This window comes from Daldinia loculata (assembly GCF_022478755.1).
Source record: "Daldinia loculata strain CBS 113971 unplaced genomic scaffold F4817scaffold_28, whole genome shotgun sequence".
In the NCBI taxonomy this organism is placed as follows: Eukaryota; Fungi; Ascomycota; class Sordariomycetes; order Xylariales; family Hypoxylaceae; genus Daldinia; species Daldinia loculata.
Genome location: NW_026054882.1, coordinates 246,351 through 263,606, shown reverse-complemented (window position 1 = coordinate 263,606; position 17,256 = coordinate 246,351). Strand labels below are relative to the sequence as shown.

At 47.0% G+C, this 17,256-nt stretch overlaps 7 protein-coding genes across 7 annotated transcripts; 3 read left to right on the top strand and 4 right to left on the bottom strand.

The window, feature by feature from the left end:
- Window positions 1-1,223: 1,223 nt before the first annotated feature.
- On the top strand, window positions 1,224-2,338 carry F4817DRAFT_365622 (uncharacterized protein). The gene has a single exon (XM_049306891.1). It carries the CDS (start codon window positions 1,312-1,314, stop codon window positions 2,272-2,274), a length of 963 nt encoding a protein of 320 aa, XP_049158499.1. The 5' UTR covers window positions 1,224-1,311; the 3' UTR covers window positions 2,275-2,338.
- A 521-nt stretch (window positions 2,339-2,859) lies between these two features.
- F4817DRAFT_359122 (kinase-like domain-containing protein) lies at window positions 2,860-4,065 on the bottom strand (the record flags this gene model as incomplete). The annotated part of the gene is made up of 1 exon (XM_049306111.1): window positions 2,860-4,065. The coding sequence occupies one exon, from the start codon at window positions 4,063-4,065 to the stop codon at window positions 2,860-2,862; it is 1,206 nt and encodes a 401-aa protein (XP_049158498.1).
- A 513-nt stretch (window positions 4,066-4,578) lies between these two features.
- Window positions 4,579-6,929, bottom strand: F4817DRAFT_339351 (acid phosphatase/Vanadium-dependent haloperoxidase). The gene is made up of 2 exons (XM_049303529.1): window positions 6,061-6,929; window positions 4,579-5,737 (listed from the first exon to the last, which is right to left on the bottom strand). The coding sequence occupies exons 1-2, from the start codon at window positions 6,235-6,237 to the stop codon at window positions 4,805-4,807; spliced, it is 1,110 nt and encodes a 369-aa protein (XP_049158497.1). The 5' UTR covers window positions 6,238-6,929; the 3' UTR covers window positions 4,579-4,804.
- Window positions 6,930-7,155: 226 nt separating this feature from the next.
- Window positions 7,156-9,385, bottom strand: F4817DRAFT_339347 (NAD(P)-binding protein). Its single transcript, XM_049303528.1, has 5 exons — window positions 8,371-9,385; window positions 8,090-8,306; window positions 7,874-8,036; window positions 7,627-7,822; window positions 7,156-7,569 (listed from the first exon to the last, which is right to left on the bottom strand). The coding sequence occupies exons 1-5, from the start codon at window positions 8,729-8,731 to the stop codon at window positions 7,451-7,453; spliced, it is 1,056 nt and encodes a 351-aa protein (XP_049158496.1). The 5' UTR covers window positions 8,732-9,385; the 3' UTR covers window positions 7,156-7,450.
- An 821-nt stretch (window positions 9,386-10,206) lies between these two features.
- F4817DRAFT_339346 (signal recognition particle protein) lies at window positions 10,207-12,394 on the bottom strand. Its single transcript, XM_049303527.1, has 2 exons — window positions 12,121-12,394; window positions 10,207-12,046 (listed from the first exon to the last, which is right to left on the bottom strand). The coding sequence occupies exons 1-2, from the start codon at window positions 12,196-12,198 to the stop codon at window positions 10,571-10,573; spliced, it is 1,554 nt and encodes a 517-aa protein (XP_049158495.1). The 5' UTR covers window positions 12,199-12,394; the 3' UTR covers window positions 10,207-10,570.
- A 508-nt stretch (window positions 12,395-12,902) lies between these two features.
- Window positions 12,903-13,877, top strand: F4817DRAFT_359119 (NAD(P)-binding protein; the record flags this gene model as incomplete). The annotated part of the gene is made up of 1 exon (XM_049306110.1): window positions 12,903-13,877. One exon carries the CDS (start codon window positions 12,903-12,905, stop codon window positions 13,875-13,877), a length of 975 nt encoding a protein of 324 aa, XP_049158494.1.
- Window positions 13,878-15,557: 1,680 nt separating this feature from the next.
- On the top strand, window positions 15,558-16,920 carry F4817DRAFT_123189 (GPR1/FUN34/yaaH family-domain-containing protein). Its single transcript, XM_049297660.1, has 5 exons — window positions 15,558-15,757; window positions 15,808-15,887; window positions 15,953-16,027; window positions 16,126-16,519; window positions 16,578-16,920. The coding sequence occupies exons 1-5, from the start codon at window positions 15,659-15,661 to the stop codon at window positions 16,743-16,745; spliced, it is 816 nt and encodes a 271-aa protein (XP_049158493.1). The 5' UTR covers window positions 15,558-15,658; the 3' UTR covers window positions 16,746-16,920.
- The last annotated feature ends 336 nt before the right edge of the window (window positions 16,921-17,256 follow it).

Genomic DNA, 17,256 nt, shown 5'->3' with positions numbered 1-17,256 from the left:
GGGGTGATAGTCTCTTATAGAGCAAGATCTATCTAGCAGGCTCAGAGGGGGACTCAAAGAAAGTCTAGTAGCCTTGAAATACGGATAAGCCCTATCCCTAGCTTCGGAAACCGAGCTTTGTTTCGGTTGATCGAAGCTTGGCTCGTACAACCAATCAACAAACAACCAGAATATCAGTATCTACATGCCCCCCTTACAGTCCACAGTCCCACAGTTTTCGTATAACAGGTAGGTACCTTCTAAAAACTCGATTTTAAATCCTTAATTCATAATGTTATACACTTAGATCTCTGGTACCTTATATGACTGATCGTATTTTTACGTGACTGTCAGCCAAGTAGACTTTTGAATATCGGCCATAACGCATCTTAGTAGAATTAAGGGGTTCTATATTTCTCGGCCTAAGGATGTGATCTTTTAAACTGCCCTTTCAATGCCTAGGTTAGTTATCAAACAGTGATGCCTAACTCGGTACTGACTGTACGGAGCCTAAGTCTACGTAAAAGTTTCATGGCTCAATTCACTCATCACAACGTTCGAAGTGTTCCATTTCAAGCAAATCACCGATCACCCCTTGCCCAACTCGACACATAATTATGATTAATATGTACCAATGATTGAATATATCGTTATAATGAGGATAGGATAGCGTACGCGACAATAGAAAGATACAATGCGGCCCTGAAGAATCGTTTCAATTCACCATCTATAATCATGACTGGGTCATTTTCGCTGCACTGGTTGTGCCACTGACAGGCCAGCCCGAAAACCAGGTGCTGATACCCACTTGAAGGCAGGCAACTCAGGTAGACTGTATGAATTCATCTACCTTAGGTTAGGTACTTAGGTACCGACATACCTGGCAATGGGAACATCCACATTAACAGTCCGGGAGTCAGTTGACAACACGCCTGTATTTCGTTTGGCATCATCGGCTTGGAAATTTCGACAACGTTGCCTAGTGACTACTTGGATTTCCCAATGTTTGCTTATGCCAGGAGTGAAATACGTCCAAGTCAACTATTTTCGACTCACAACTTAAAGGATATTGGATATACAGACGTCCCCAGCTCACGATATTATGTGTATCTAAGTCCTAACACAGTGATGTCTCTCTACCAAGAGTTTGCCGCTTCTACGTGATTCAAGATGGTATGTAATTTATAAATAAATAAATGTAAAGAAATAGGAATAATATTTACTATTTAACATAACTAGATTTCTCTCCTTTCTTCCGCCTGGTATCGAGCAGAGCTAAGATCTACATCCATTGATACCTACGAACTAACAGCCTGGTCGCAATTTATCATCATGGATTTTCGAGTGGGTGACTTTAACCTCCCAGTAGGGGGAAATTCCGAATTCCGAATGGAAGATTTCGATCCTCAAATGGAAGATTTTGATGACCAGCTGGGTGATATCGACTTCTCGATGGAGGGTATGGATTTCCAAATGGCAGACAACAATCACCAGGCGGAGAATATGGATTACCTATTAAGCAACTTCGCATACAACAACCCCGATCCTGGTAATGTGTCGGGCAATCAATCCGGTCGTAATGTCAGGGTACAGCAGGCGTCGGAAGGAGAAGCTAGTGTTCCGTCGAGTCCAGATTCCCAGGCCTTCATTAACTACTTTGAGTGGACAGAGAACAATCTACCCATTGGAGTATCGTTCGACCCGAATGCCCCGGCGGTTACCCCTGAATTCTTGCGCGGATGGACTTACAGGCCTGGACAGCCAGCTGAGCGCGCCGAAGATGAGAATCAAGTTATTTTCGTGGGTTCGCGTGGGACTGGGTACCGCTCCGAAATGGTTACGCCTGGAGAAGTTGCCGAGAACGAGCTCGCAGTTCGTCGATCGTCTCGTCGCAGAATTGCCCCTCGAATTCCATTCCCTAATAAGCGACCAGAATGGGCGATGCTCGCGACGGATTTCAAAACCGTTTCTACTATACCGAACGACGTCTCTTTATGGTGTCCTTGTTGTACACGAATACTTCAGAGTAGCAGTTTCAGAATGTCATCTAGGAGCTATACTCCGATGGAGACATGCATGGATTGCAGGAAGCGACAGGTAATACCTCTGAATGGCATGGTTATCTGCTGGAGCTCGTCTTCGGATCTCAAAGGCTGCGGAAGATTTCTTCCCCGGGCTAATTTCTCCAGCTTTCACGATTACGCAACCTTTACGGGTATTCTATGTCAAGATTGTAGAGCTTTCGGTCCAGGTCGGGCGAGATTCGAGGGTAGATATATCGAGAGGGGGCCATGAAAGATGAGAGTCATGATGAAGCCTCTGAACTAGAGGCAAGTTAAATGTCAAATTATAGCCGAGGGATTCATAAAGTGAGGGAGTTGATTGGAGTTATCTACAGCGGGAAATTGCGAAGATTATGGATACCTCGTATTACATGAGGTCTCTATAGGGGTAGATGAATATTTACCTAGGTATTCACTTATTGAGATGTACTTATGCTGACCATATTTTTACGTGATGTGACTATGGCAATGCCAGTCTTAAGAGGATATTTATCTCACAGCTTTAACGTACCTACGCGGATGATAGACTTATGGAGGCGTCGGGGCTCGTACGCGGCTAGTACAACCGCAGCAAATAGAAATAAACGAATATAATAATTGTTTTACAAAGAATTGCAAATACAATAATATGATTCATTGATCTACGTAGCTCTTAGACATGCATTACTTGTTGGATGAAATAGCTATTAATTGCGCTGTAAGAATCATAAGTTGAGGTCTCAGAGCCTAAACAACGATACCATCTTGCACCGTGAAATATCGAGTATCTAACGTAATGATATTTATGCATATTTATATTTATATCGTGATATCCCAGCTACTTAATAGTCTTCCATTCTTCTAGCATCTCTTCAGCATCTCTCCAGTCTTCGTTTGATTGTACTCCATCTTCAATCGCAAACCTAACGAGCCTCCTTGCCAGCCGATACGCAGGGTGATATGCGAATCGCCTATAATCTTTCCCAGCAGCTATTTCAAATGCTCTCTTGAGTTGACGTCCTTCCGCCGTGGGTGGAACGTCATTAGCTGTTCGCTCGTCTTCATCTTCGTCATCTAACCAATTCCATACCCAGAGAGGTGGCGCGCACGCCATAAACTTTGGTCCGAATACAGCGCTATCCCAGTCGAGAACCGCTGATATTATAGGCTGCTTTAGGTCGGATGTTGGGTTGATTAATATGTTACGAGGAGCAAGATCCAGATGGGCGAGGCAGTAGTCGACGTTGTTAAACCAACCTCCGTCTTCCAACTCCCATACCATGGAGCAAAGCTGGCCCAAAAGACTCAGCTTGGGTGATGCCTTAGGGAGATACTTTGAGATACGTGCCATTTGATCCCCAAAGTTGTTTAAGAGTAGATCGCGTACTGTTTGCGTAGTGGCTTTGGTATTGCTGTATGGTACTGCCAAATTATTACCCTCGGACCTATACGGTATAACACTGAACTCTGCCCTGAGGTCGTCATCGAGCGATGAGAAAACTAAAGAGCCAGCCGTGTGGCTTCTGACGGCTAGGAGCTGGCGGAAAACGTTCCCGAGTTCGAGTGCGAATCTTAATTTTCCGATGTGATCAAGCTTAGGAAAGCCCGATAATACGTCAACACCTGCAATACGATTCTGGATCATGTAGGGAGACTCTAATTCGTTTTCTGCGGTGTGCTCGAATGTTATGACTTTGGGTACTGATATTTTAGTATGCCTCTCTAGAAACTCGAGAGAGGCGACGTCGCGGTCTACGTGTGCATCTTTGTGTCGGGGAATCCGTAAGATATATTGGACTTCGGCGGAGTTCGTACGACTATTTCCTCTCCGTGTTAACCCAATGATTCGGTTAAATCCACCTCCTCGCAATCTCTCGACTATTATGTCGTTGTGAGTTGCATCGGGCCAAATATTATTTAGCGCGAATATGTGGACGCTGAACCGGAACGTATCGAATGCCTCTTGATTCCACAGAACCGTTGATGTTAAGGAATTTCTGGACGATCCCGAATATGCGCTCTTAGAAGAATCTGATGATGCCATTTTCGTTGACGGATTATTTGGGTAACTTTCCTACACCACTTGGGAAACAGGGCTTATAAAATAGAAGATGGGCTAGAACCTGGGGTGCATCGGAACAAACTCTTTGTCAAGAAGTAGCTAAGACTATATACTATATAGTAACGCTGTCAACATTTGAACTAAGGTTAAACAATTGTCTATGTTGGTCGCTTTGTACATGTCTAGGTTAGCTATTATGATCCAATGACAGATGTGATGCTTTGGCCGTGAGACATTCCTTTGTTCTTCGTTAACAATGTTTAGTCGGACCACGAAGCTTCCACGAAGCTTCCACGCTACGGGAACTACCACGAAAGGAACGTCTGTGGGAACTAAGTCAATACTATTTTTAGATGTGTAAAACTTTATGTCATGAGCTTAAGTTTACCCGTGCCATATAAGCAGAATTCAGGGTTTGTCGTGAAGTATAATCCAATCTCAGCACAGGCAGCCTCATGAGGATAGCTTCTATTCTACTTTCCTTTCGAGCAAAGCGAACAGTATCCCTAGCAGGGGCCGCCGGAGGTATGATATTGAGTATTCGAGCTAAAACCTAAGCTACTGGCTTTGGTTTTCGACGCACTTGGGAAGTTTCGCAGGCAAATATTTTCAATTAACATTATGATACAATCATGCGGTATATCTTACCATCGTGTATTTCGCGCAATCACCAACCTTTTGTTTGTCGTCGTAAACATACCGCGATTCTAGGTATAATCATTTAGACAATATCATCACCCCTCCGTGCGGTACCGCTCCCAACCGGCTTCCGCTGGAAACTAGTCACACCGCTATGGCGGCTTGTACCGTGCGCATTACCGCCGTAACCCAAAACTCCAGCACCCCATCCGGCCTTGCGTGTCCACAGTGCATCCATAAGCTCGACGCTGTCGTAAGTGTAGAGACATGCCTGTCCGCGGTGAAGGGGAACGTGGTTCCAGCGCCAATCCCAAATCGCGGCGTAACACATGCGGTACGCGGAGAAGGCCATGACGGTGCCAATGATGCCGCCCGCCAAGACATCGTACCAGTGGTGGAACTCATCGATCGTCAACGCGCCAGCAATCAGCGTAGCTCCTAGTACCGGCGCATAGGTCGCTACTAGCTTCCACATCGCCGGGTGGTAGTTTGAGAAGACCTTTAGCTTAGCGTTCAAATATATCGCCAGATAGATAAAGCCGGCGAAGGCCGCTGTGCTGTGACCGGACGGGAATGATTCGAGAGAGTCATTGATCTGGTTCTCGTCACCAGTGCAGATCTCTTTGGTGTAGTAGATGTTGGTGAAGCCAGCCCCGTTATAACCAGCGCCCTTAACGCCGGGAGCGTTGCTAGCGAGGCTTACGTCGGGCTTGCACACGGCGAGGAAGTGCGGGCGCAAGCCACCGATAAGCCATTTCAAAAAGACCTGGAAGACGGCGGCGGTGATGAGCGAGTATAGAAGACCGATGATACCGTTATTCACGTCCCAAAAAGATCGGATCCGAATTTGCATGAGAAGAATAACGACAATAGGGACCAAGGCCGCGAGTAATGCTGCAAGCCAAATTGGGATGATCTCCTTACGCAGGGGATATGCGAATTGCGGATATACGACCTCGCCATCGGAGAAGGTTACTGGGAATGATCGAGTCGGAGCTGGTTTCGCCTCGTAGACCTATAGATGTTAGCATAATGATCGTGATCAGTGTTGCCCGCAAGCGTCAAGATGATGAAAAGGGAAAGATTTGGTGATTGAAGCTAGTGTGGGTCTATGGGTCTGTGGGTCTAATCTGACAGTCTGATAAGGCTACATGTGGGGTAGTGCAACAATATCACACGATAAGCCCCATTATTAGCCCCACACGTATCCAGATGTACTATTACCTAGATCCCGTATCTTAGAGATTCCCTTAGGAACCTTCTTAATACATCTCCATCTCAACCATAATCCATACACAACGTACAGCAACAATTAGAATTATGAGGAGCAAAACATACACCAAGCCCTATCGCGCCCATGATAGTCATGGTAATGATATCGAGCCACGTAACTTTGAGCCACTGGCCAAAACTCGGACGGACCGCCATAGGATAGGCTACGGTATCTTTGACATGTCCGGCCCGATGTCCGTTACTATTTGTCCCATCGGCACGACGACGGTTGAAGAAACTCATGTTGGCCGATTTATTATATGTTAGGCGTTATGCAGGAATGCGGATATGGCGTGTACGAGAGATCTTCCTATTCGAGTCCCGATAGGGGATGCTCGAAACTCGCGGAGGGTGCAAAGGGACTCTAGTAATGGTGTACGAAGTTAAGACCGAGTGAAGAACGATTGATAAACATTGGCCTGGCCGGTTATAAATATCAGTTGCAAATGGATCATGACGGATTGTGAAGGGTATGTCAAAAGTTGACGTCATGATTAAACCCGTCGAGCCATGACGAGTTCAACGCAAAACTGTGCTATGCTAACAAAGATGAGACGGCCCGGGGTCACATCGTTCATGTTAAACGAGTCCAATCGTCTACTTTCGAGTTGGCGAATCGAAACCTGGAATCGCGATGAGTTATGCTCTGTTGGGTAAGTTGAGCATGGTGCTGTATCAAATGTAAATATTGACTCCATCTGTTTGGTAGATCTGATTCGTCAACCCCAGAATTGAGCGTCATGGACGAGAAAAACTTGGCACGACTTGGCAAATGCTTGTCTAGTTGCCGGATCAGGTAATTAGCGACTTAGAGAGTAGCCTCGATGCCATCACGAGAGGAACGCTTTAGTCCTGTTTCTAGTTATCATTTTCTATAGTCTTAATACACTACCAGATATAGTCTCATAGGTTTAGACACAATGAGGATTTGCAGGCTAATAATATCACCAGTTATTCCAAGTGAAACCATCATTCTTGATATGCAGCATAGTTGAACTAACTTTATAACGTTAGTTCTGCCAGAAGGATCACCAGGGTCCCCTGAGCCGTAGTGACGGGCACTAAAATCGAGGCCTAGATTCCGGAAAACACATTCCTCAGGGTGTTCCCCTCTAAAGTACCTGGAAAACCGTCCAACAAGGGTCAATCTTGGTTCACATATTTAGGGGATTAAATAGTTCGGCCACTTAGATGCCTCTGAGTTCTATGAATGCATTAATAATACAAGCGAGTCTATAGGATATCATTCATCCATCGTCGAGTCGTTAACACATGTAACTGATGTACAACGGAGCCGCCATACAGATTCGGCATCCTTATTCGATGCCGAGCTACTTCGCATACAGCTTTCGGAAATGCTCGCTTCCTGGTATAAACTCCGGGCGTTGCCAGCTAAACTCCGATACGAAAATCAGACAAGAGAATAACCGGTACTTAACTAAGGAGGTAGCTAGCTCTACCATGCCGTGTGGCCACCGTCGATGACAAGGTTGTTCCCAGTCATGAAACTGCTAGCATTGCTTAGCAGAAACAGGGCGGCACCTTTGAATTCGGTCGTCTCTGCTAATCGACCCACTGTGAAAGTTCGCGTTAGATACCATTACGCATTCTGAAGATGGAGAGATGACATACTCATGTTCTCTTTCTCCCAGGTCTCGCGGAGACCCGGGACTTCCTCGAAGTTCTTGAGAACCATCGGCGTTAGGATGTGGCCGGGACTAATGCAGTTCACCCGGATACCTCCCGTGCCGTCTTTTCGAATAGGACTAAATTCCATCGCGAGGTTACGGGCCAACTGAATAACTGCAGCTTTTGAAGAGTTGTATACCTGTGTTTCGAGTCAGTCATATGAAAAGGGGGATGATCTGGGTTTACTTACAGGTGACAGGAGCCCTTTATTGGCGATGCTGCCAGACATGCTTGCAATGAAGCACATGCTGCCGTGGATCTTGTACTTGAACATCTGACGGGCCGCGCTCGTAGCCGTCATCATCACACCCGTATAGTTAATATCCATCATTCGATTTACCTCGTCCCTCGTCCTGACGATGACATTAGCATGCTTATTCTTTATCTCGTGTGGTCTCAAACAAACCATTCAACAGCCGGGGATAAATGCTGAACACCCGCAGCCGCAATGAGGCCATCTAGACGTTCGTGTTTATCGGCAATGGCTGCGATAGTCCGGTCAAGCCCCTCCGTATCTTGTACGTCTTGCTGCTTGTAGTGAAGAGAACCACCAAACTGATCAGCTCGTCGTGCCGCTTCGTTCCAGCCCTCATCCGCCTCTGGTTCGCGATCAAAACAGTAAACTGCAATTTATCATGTAAGCATGTCAAAGTTACGGAGACATTCTAAACGAAAGCGCAGACATACCGTTTCCTCCCGTCTCAGCCAGCGCCTCTGCCAATGATAACCCAAGCCCCCTAGCGCCTCCTGTTACGATAAACACTTTACCGCCAAGGTCAAAATCAGCCAACCGTTTCTGGCCGATATTTTCGCTTGGACTCGGCGCAATTCCAACCGTCGGATTTTCCCTCGAGTCTGGCGGCTTGGGAACTGTATTGGTTTTGCGATTGAATTCGGCCATGGTGCTTGAGGTCGGCGCTGTCGAAGTTGGCTTCGAGGAATGGATTGGTCTAACTTGCGTGACAGGAACGGTGGTGAAAGTAGTTTTCGTAAAGGTGGACGATGCACAGGGGCACCGCCTGCTGAGAGCTCTTGCGCAGAGAGACATGTTGTTATACGTTTCCTGGGTAGTAAGCGACTTGCGCGAATGGGAAGAAGAATGAAGATCGGTTTATTTCCATGAGCTGCAAGTGTTCGATATAAGTAGTCTTGGTCTTAGGGCGTCCAGTAGCCGGATAGGACGGCCCGCATACGGAAATGTGCAGTGATCGTAGGTCTACCTACCAATGCCAGCTTTTCAATACGGATGTCATCCGCGTAATGGCGCAAACGCCTTTCTCACCAGGACTTTGCCTTGCTAAAACGGATCCAAGTCCCGAGCAAACTCCAAGCGAGACTGATCAGTGGCTCCATCCTGACTGTGTCTCGCCTAACGTGTAAGCCGTGTGTATCAGCCAATCATCATCAATAGAAGATACCCCCACGGGATTTGCATCAAAACGAAGACGCAGTCCTGACGTCTGACAAGAGGCAAAGCATGCTATTCTGTTCAATTCTTGAAATCCCATCAAACATCTATTTTCATTTATTCCCGTCTCAGGGTCAGAACCAACCTGTCGGGGCTTAACCAATCTACAAGTGCTCAGATACAAAATACTACGGAAGCGAATATCAATGACGTTAAGCTAAGAGGGTACCAAATCTCATTCGAATCTTCTCCAGGTTCTATCAGATAGGATCCCTACAGCTGGTAGAGCTTCTCAGCCAATCGAAAGGCATACTAGTCGATACGTAGCAGGGAAGTAGGAAGAGATCTACAGCACCTGATCTTAGTGATCCCGGCTGGGTGTTTCTAATGGGGTCAAAAAACGTGCGTCATTTCGCCGGAATAAATGCTCCTATTGGACACCGCCAAGAATACCAGCAGTGTAAACGCAGGTCATCAGCATGAGACGAGATAAGAGTTACATATAGTTGATTTTGTGACTACATAGAGAGGTACCTATGATATGGAACTATAAGGTAAGAATGAAAAGGGATGCATGAACCTGTGGCCGAGATATGACATATTTACCGCGTGTAATTCGATACCTCCCAAGCTCGTAAACGATAAGAGGATTAACTATAGTGATATGTGATGCATTAAGCCAAGACGAGGCAACCCCGACATATGGTGATCAGTTACCGAATGGTCTTTTACTATGTTATAGTAAGTCGTTGTTGCTTTCGTTTTCGTCAGCTTTACATCACAACGTTTGTTACACGATGACTTCAAGTTTGTGTTTGGGGCTTGGATTATCGCATCTCCACTATTAAAATATCCACTGACCCGCCTATTAAGGTATTAAGGTAAGTGGCTAGACTCAACAATTCTCCGAGCTTACAAAACGTTACATCATGGGGCTACACCTCCACTGTTCTACCGTTGCGAATAACAGGTATGCACGGCAATAATCCCGGAACGGAAGCTCCGGGCTTATCAGACCCAAGATTTGCTACGATTCTATCTCAAGCCGGGGACGATAAAGTATAGCAATGGTGATACCCAAGAACACGGTCTTATAGATCAAGCGCACGCTTCCGTTAGCAAGCACAAGAAAAGGTTATTTAAGATTACAGACATAGATATAGTTAGAAGGCGTCACGATGATTTGGTTCCAGTGCAGATACACGTATACGGCGCCAGGATGTACATGGTTCCTACCCAATGTAATGCGCCGGACACCAACACCACCGTCAATTTTGGTCCCTGTGAAATATAATAGTCCCTAAGAGACGGAGTCTTATAAGTCAACCGACCGATTCCAGGCGTCCAGAGGTAAGTCGTCAATAAACCAATCTTCGTATTGATATCACTAGTTTTACCGCCAAACGCCATGCAATGCCCATTATGAATCGACACCGTACCGACAATGCGCTGGTATTGGATTATCCATTCCTATCCGTGTTACCGCCTGCCGCCTCGTCCGCCGCCCATCATACCGCCCATTCCCATACTTTCCATCATCTTCTGCATGTCCATACCGCCGGGCAATCCGCCTCCGCCGCCGCCGCCGCCAAACATCTTCGCGAGGCTTGCCATGTCCGGCATGCCACCAGCACCGCCCATACTCTGCAGTCGCTTCTGCATGGCGGCCATCTGCTGTGCCTTGTTTCCTCCTCCCATTGCCTGCTGCGCTCTCTGCATATTTTTCATGCTGCCACCCATCTTCTTAGCCATGCCTGCCATCATCCGCTGCTGGGTGAGCAGGTCCTCGACTTCTCTGACGCTGACGCCGCTACCGCGAGCCACCCTCGTCATACGAGTCGGCTGCTCGATGAACATCTTGCCGTCGCAGTCGAGCTCTTTCTCGGTCATACTATCGCATATGTAGATCATGCGTTTTAACCGAGAGCTTGACTCCTCATCATCCATACCTGCCATTCCCGGGAGATTAGACATGCCGGGAATCATACCGGCCATCTTGGATAGGGGTCCCATCTTCATAATGTTGCTGAGCTGGTCTCGGAGATCTCTTATTGTGAATATACCTTCCGTTATGTGCTTGATCGTCTCCTTTTGGTCGAGCTTCAAAGATTGAACGTGCTCTACCAAACCTGCCATGTCTCCCATTCCCAGTAGCTTATTCACAAACTGCTGCGGGGCAAATCTTTCCAGATCTAACATGTGCTCTCCTGTGCCGATGAAGACGATGGGCGTATGCGTTGCCGCGACAGCGGAGATAGCACCACCTCCGCTCGCGTGGCCGTCCGTCTTGGTGATTATGATAGCTCCGAAATCTGCTGCGTCTTTGAAAGCCTTTGCCTGCGCTTCAGCTTGTTGACCGATAGAGGCGTCAAGAACCATGATCGTCTCATCGGGTTTTACAGCTTCTTGAATGTCTACCATTTCCTGGAACAGCGCTGATTCCTGTCGGTGACGTCCGGAAGTATCCACGATGATAACCTCGAATCGTTCTTTCTTAAACTTCTCCACTCCCTCCCTCGCGACCTTGGCCGGGTCTGTCTCGGTTAAGGAGCCGTAGTATGGGATCTTCGCCTTGGTCGCGTTCTGCTTCAGTTGGTCGAAAGCACCGGCTCGGAAGGTATCGGCACAGACCAAACATGCGCGGAAGCCTCTTGCTTGGTAATGTCGCGCGAGTTTCGTACATGTGGTCGTCTTTCCGGCACCCTGTAGACCAACGAACATGATGACATTTGACTTGCCTTTTTTGGGCTTGAAGGGTTCGGCATGGGGATCGACGAGCTTGACCAACTCGTCGAAGACGGCTTTTTGGATTAATCGTTTCTTATTAACGCCGGGTGGGAGGTCCTTGAAATTGACTGTAGTACTAATCGAGTTTTTTAGTTTGCTAACAAGTCGCACATTAACGTCGGCTTCGAGTAGGGCGCCAGAGATCTCGTTAAGCATGGATTTGAAGGCCTGGGATGAATATTAGCGAATTCGCCCATCAGATCGCATTGCGGGGTGCGACACCGCAATAGAATGGCGCATACCTTTTCGTCGAGGTTAGGTGCGCGGGTAACATCGTGTAAGGCACCGCTAATGCGGCGACCAAGATCTTGAAGAACCATGATAGATGTCGGCTATCAAGCCGTCGCGGATCTTGAGGTAGTGTAGGGAGGTAGCGTAGGAGTGGTGATAGAAGGTTAGGTTAGGCGACTGTAGGATATGATTGATGCACTAAACTCTATTGACCAACTGCACAAGTGGCTGATACCGACAGACCCACAGGATCATTTTCGGAAAATCGATATCTTCCGCCCCCACATTTCGTTTAGGTTAAGGTTATCTTAGGTAAGGTCCGCTAGAAACTTAAATTATGCTTATCACAACCGGAGTTCTATTCATCCGAAATCTCTCAGCTAAATCCAACAGATGACAAATATTATAGGAGGCTTAGAACAAGATTCACTTACTACGCCAACATGTGCCGTAGGTATTGAAAGATTCTACAATTGTGACTGGACTACGAGCCTCGATGCACAATTGCTACCGGTCTTAAGAGGCCTTAAGAGCCACTACGTCCGGTAAATCCAACATGACCATTATTAGGCGGCTCGAAATACTCCAGACCCCTTTCTTGTAGAACCTTCGAATCCTCCTCCTTCACTCTCCACCTCCGTAGTAGGTTAGAAACACATAAATATGTCCACGAGTAACGTACTCTATATAAATGGCCTCTTTCCCCATCGACAAGTAAGCCTTAACACACAGTCTCACTAGACACATCCGACCCCTGAGACCACCTCACAACAAACAGTCAACAAATCGCAATATGCCAGTCTTCGACGAGACAGCGACCAGCGAACAGGTCATCGAGGCCTTTGCCTCGCAGATCAAAGGTCGCACGTTCGTTATCACGGGCGCCGGCCACCCTAGTATTGGGAGTCAGATTGCCGTCTCGCTTGCGAGAAGCGCCCCTGCGCACATTCTAATCGCATCGCGCACAGGCAAGAAGGTCGATCCAGTGCTGGAGAAGATCGCCGAGATCGATAGTTCTATCAAGACAACCTTCGTTCAAGTTGACTTGACGGATCACGAGTCGGTAAGGCGAGCAGCCAAAGAGATACTAGCAGCAGCGCCTAAAATCAACGTCCTTATCAACAGTGCTGGTGTAATGGCTATCAAAGACTACACTCTAGATAAGCAGGGCATCGAATTGCAGCTATCAGCCAACCACGTCGGTCACTTCTTACTAACGAACCTGCTCGCACCCGCACTCATCGCTGCCGGTTCCGAACCAGGTGGAGCGCGAGTCGTTAATCTCACCAGCTCCGGCTTTTTTCTTAGCCCCTTCCGCTTCGACGACTGGAACTACTCGGGTGGTAAAACCTACGACCATTGGACCGGGTACGGCCAAGCGAAGACCGCAAACGTTCTATTTAGCTATGGCCTCAATGAACGACTCGGTAGCCGCGGCGTGACCTCTACGGCTACTCATCCGGGCTACAACAACGACACTAAGTTAGGAAACCACCTTACTTATGATGACTACGCGGAGATACCCGAGGTCGTAAAGCGCAATACGGGTAAAGATTGGGTGTGGGAGTCTCCCCGATCAAAGACGTACACACAAATTGCTGCTACGTCGCTCATCGCAGCTCTGGACCCTGAAATTCCAGCCAAGTCGCCGGCTTACTTGATGAATAGCCAGATCCACGAGGCCGCCCCATATGCGACGGACCCCGAGAACGTTGAGAAGCTGTGGAAACTGAGCGAGGAACTTGTCAAGCAGAAGTTCGACTATTAGCTGCGTAAGAGATGATTTTCCCATAACACCGCTGGAGGAGCGCATGAATAAAATATCAACTCGATCGAGAAATCTTTAGCTCCTTGTAAAACTTCCCCGGACATTTCCTTCTGACATCTGGGGTATCCGGGGATTCTAGTTTCCGGTTAATTAAATTTCGTGACGCTGCATTTAGAGGCTACATATATTATACACCCCTACCCGGTAAATCTACCATTTACCGGGCACGTTTCTCCTAAGCGCCACCGGCTAATTAGGGGCTAGAGTAGGGATTAGAAGCTAAACTCATTATCATGCTCATCGGCTATATTAGTCTAAACTTTTCGCTATTTAACAGGTTAGTATTGAGTCGAGATCGTGTGACTTTGATATGACGCTGACGATGTAGGGCACGATGCGAGATTGAATATAGAAGGCTTAACGTCAATAGTAGCTCATATTGAAGTCTTTATACGGGTTTTACGATGAACGAGGGACCTTTCAAAGATGCGTAGTACCTATACAGCAAGTCAATCACTCTAAAAGCGAATATTTTCATACAACATTTCATGGGTAAATCACAATCGTAAATGTAACAATTAATTCGCCTCATAACGCCGCACCCCTACACCGAGGACACACTTTACCATTTTCACTTCGCTATCTTTTTTGTTTCATTTCTTTTCTTCGGCGTTATAATAATGATCGGGTTTAAAAATTAAAATAAGAATACTACTTGCACGGAATCATACCTGCTCAACAAGTGTAAAAGTGTTGATAATACGACGTGTCATGCAGATAGACAAGAAATGGAATTATAGAATGCCCGTTTTCAAAATCAGCGTAGTATATTACTCGGCCATATGGAGACCCTCATACTGCGATGTTTCCTTGGACTTGGCTCAGCTGGCTGACTTAGGGGTTAGTCAGTCCTCTGCTGTAACTATGAGTACTCCAAAAAACAAGGCCATAGCTGAAAACTTCTCAGATTGTAACTGAGCATGTATCAATGCATGCAACTCCTCGGAATACTACCTAGCGAGATTTCTTCATACGGACACCGGTTTTAATAGAGCATCGAACCGCCCCATACTTAGTGGTCGACCTTCTGCTTGTGATGGATATTTAGGTAATCAATTCATGCCTTTGTTAAGGACCCTGGCTAACATCTAGACAAAACTCTTAGCTATGGGTAGTCGCCCAGACTATCGTATTTCAACCGCGCCCCATTCATAGTAATGGCCGACGTGTTGCTTTCTCGGCCAGTTTGATCTCCTTCCGCGTCTAGAGATAGATACGAGAGCAAATTGGCTAATAGTTACATTATATTCGATTAGATGACCTGGGAGCAAATGGTAGCCTTTTTATTCATCAAAAGGCTTGCCAGCTTCTTTTTACAGCCAAGCCCCGCAGCGGAGTTGTATCCATGGCTCGCACATTCGGAGGCAGCTATGTCTTGGCTTCGGCAGACACTGACATGGTTACATGCGATATGAATACGCGCCGCGGAACGAATGCAGTGGCTAAGCGCTACTCGGTGTTTAATTGGACAGATGCGAGACGTCCGGCAGTTATGGTCGTTCAGAAGTGCTGCATCTAGTAAGGCAATATAGCTTGGATACGTTCTAGGCTAATCGAATCTGGGGTAAATAAAACGACCAGAAACTATTAAAGGATAGGATATCATCTACTCTAAAGTTTGCGTGAGTTCGAAGCAGATAAAATCCATTACAGCCCGGATACGTCGTTCAATCTCTCCCTTCTATTCAATTCAGCTACAATTGGACCAAACTCGAGTCAAGATGACGACCAGAGTAGGCATCCTGACCCATTCCGATGAAGAGAAGGGGCTGAACCGGTCGGACACGACCGTGACGATGCCGCCGGAGCTCTTCGAGAAGGTAAGCTACCTAATGCTAGATTCATCACTTCGTCATGCTCATAATTCTAGCTTTACCTTACTCCCAAAGTTCCTCAGGTGGGCGACTACAACAAGCGGTTCGCCAATCCGACGCCTCTTGGCATCGTCGGGTAAGTCTTACATAGTCCTGGAAATAGACGCACAAAAAGACACACTTTGGTAACTAAACAATTAGATTCGTGATTTCGACCTTTACTTTCTCCATGACGTTGATGGGCTGGGGAGGCGCTCAGGGAGCAACCCCTGTGGTGTAAGTGTCTTCTCCTATATCCCCTTCCCCCGTATTTTACCGGCCCCACAACGTATACCATCTGTTCGGCGCGGCTAAATCGTTTTACCAATCACCAGAGGAATATTCTTTTTCGTCGGACCTATTCTGCTGCTAGTCTCCATGGTCTTCGAATGGATCATGGGGAACTTCTTCCCTATGATGGCCATGGGTCTCTACGCCGTCTTCTGGCTGTCGTTCGGTATGCTACAGCTGCCTACGCTACAACTAGGAGAGCCCTACGCGACAGCTGGCGACCCGAGCGGCCAAATGTCACCTGAGTACAACTCCGTGCTCGGGATATATCTGATCGTATGGGGCTTCGCTCTGTTTACCTTCTTCCTTTTCACGCTCAAGGTCAACCTGGTATTTGCTATCATCTTTGCCTGTGCCACTTCCGCCGTTTGGACCTTGTCTAGCTCGTATTTCAAGCTTGCGGCGGGTAACTATGAGGCAGCAGCAAGCTTGCAAAAGGTTAGTTCTTTTTTATGTGTCTGTGAAACATAGAGACCACAGCTAATTAATCGCATAGGCTGGTGGAGCTCTACTGTTCGTCGTGGGAACACTGGGTTGGTATATGTGCGTCGTGATCATGGCTGGAGAGATGCGTATCACTTTGAACCTCCCTCTCGGCGATCTTACTCGGTTTTGGCCGCGCACGGATGTAGAGCTGGCAGAGGCAGCTGCGCATCGCGACTAATATACGACGATCGAAAGCGGGAATATAGAAGTGCCGTATGGCAATTGTGTTATGCTTAGGTGTCAATTATTAAATTCCTCCAGGTACCGCATTTACTTTGAGCTCTCAAAGAACTTGGCTTGTTTCGTTACTGTATGAATACGTTTCCTTGGATAGCCGATCGGGATGAATGCGAGATGAGGTGTGAATAATGTTGGTCGCGTTTACCCCTGTTTAGCTCACCTAGTGTTAGAAATACCATCTGTAGACAGTTTTATATACTCAGCGCGTCCGTATGTTGATCAACCGTTACAGCCTGAGTATTCATTCTCACAAGTAGAGCGCTAACATGTCGTCTAGACCGTTATCACTCCTTTCGCCTTCAATGTTAGTGTGCTCGCCCTTTCGTGTTGGAGCAACCATACTAGAAGTAATTGACTATTCACACTTAGACCCGCTTCATCTTAGCTACGGAAACTTGCCCTGTCTCTGTTGTCTAACCAATAGTGTTTCCCAAGATGCTACATCTTAC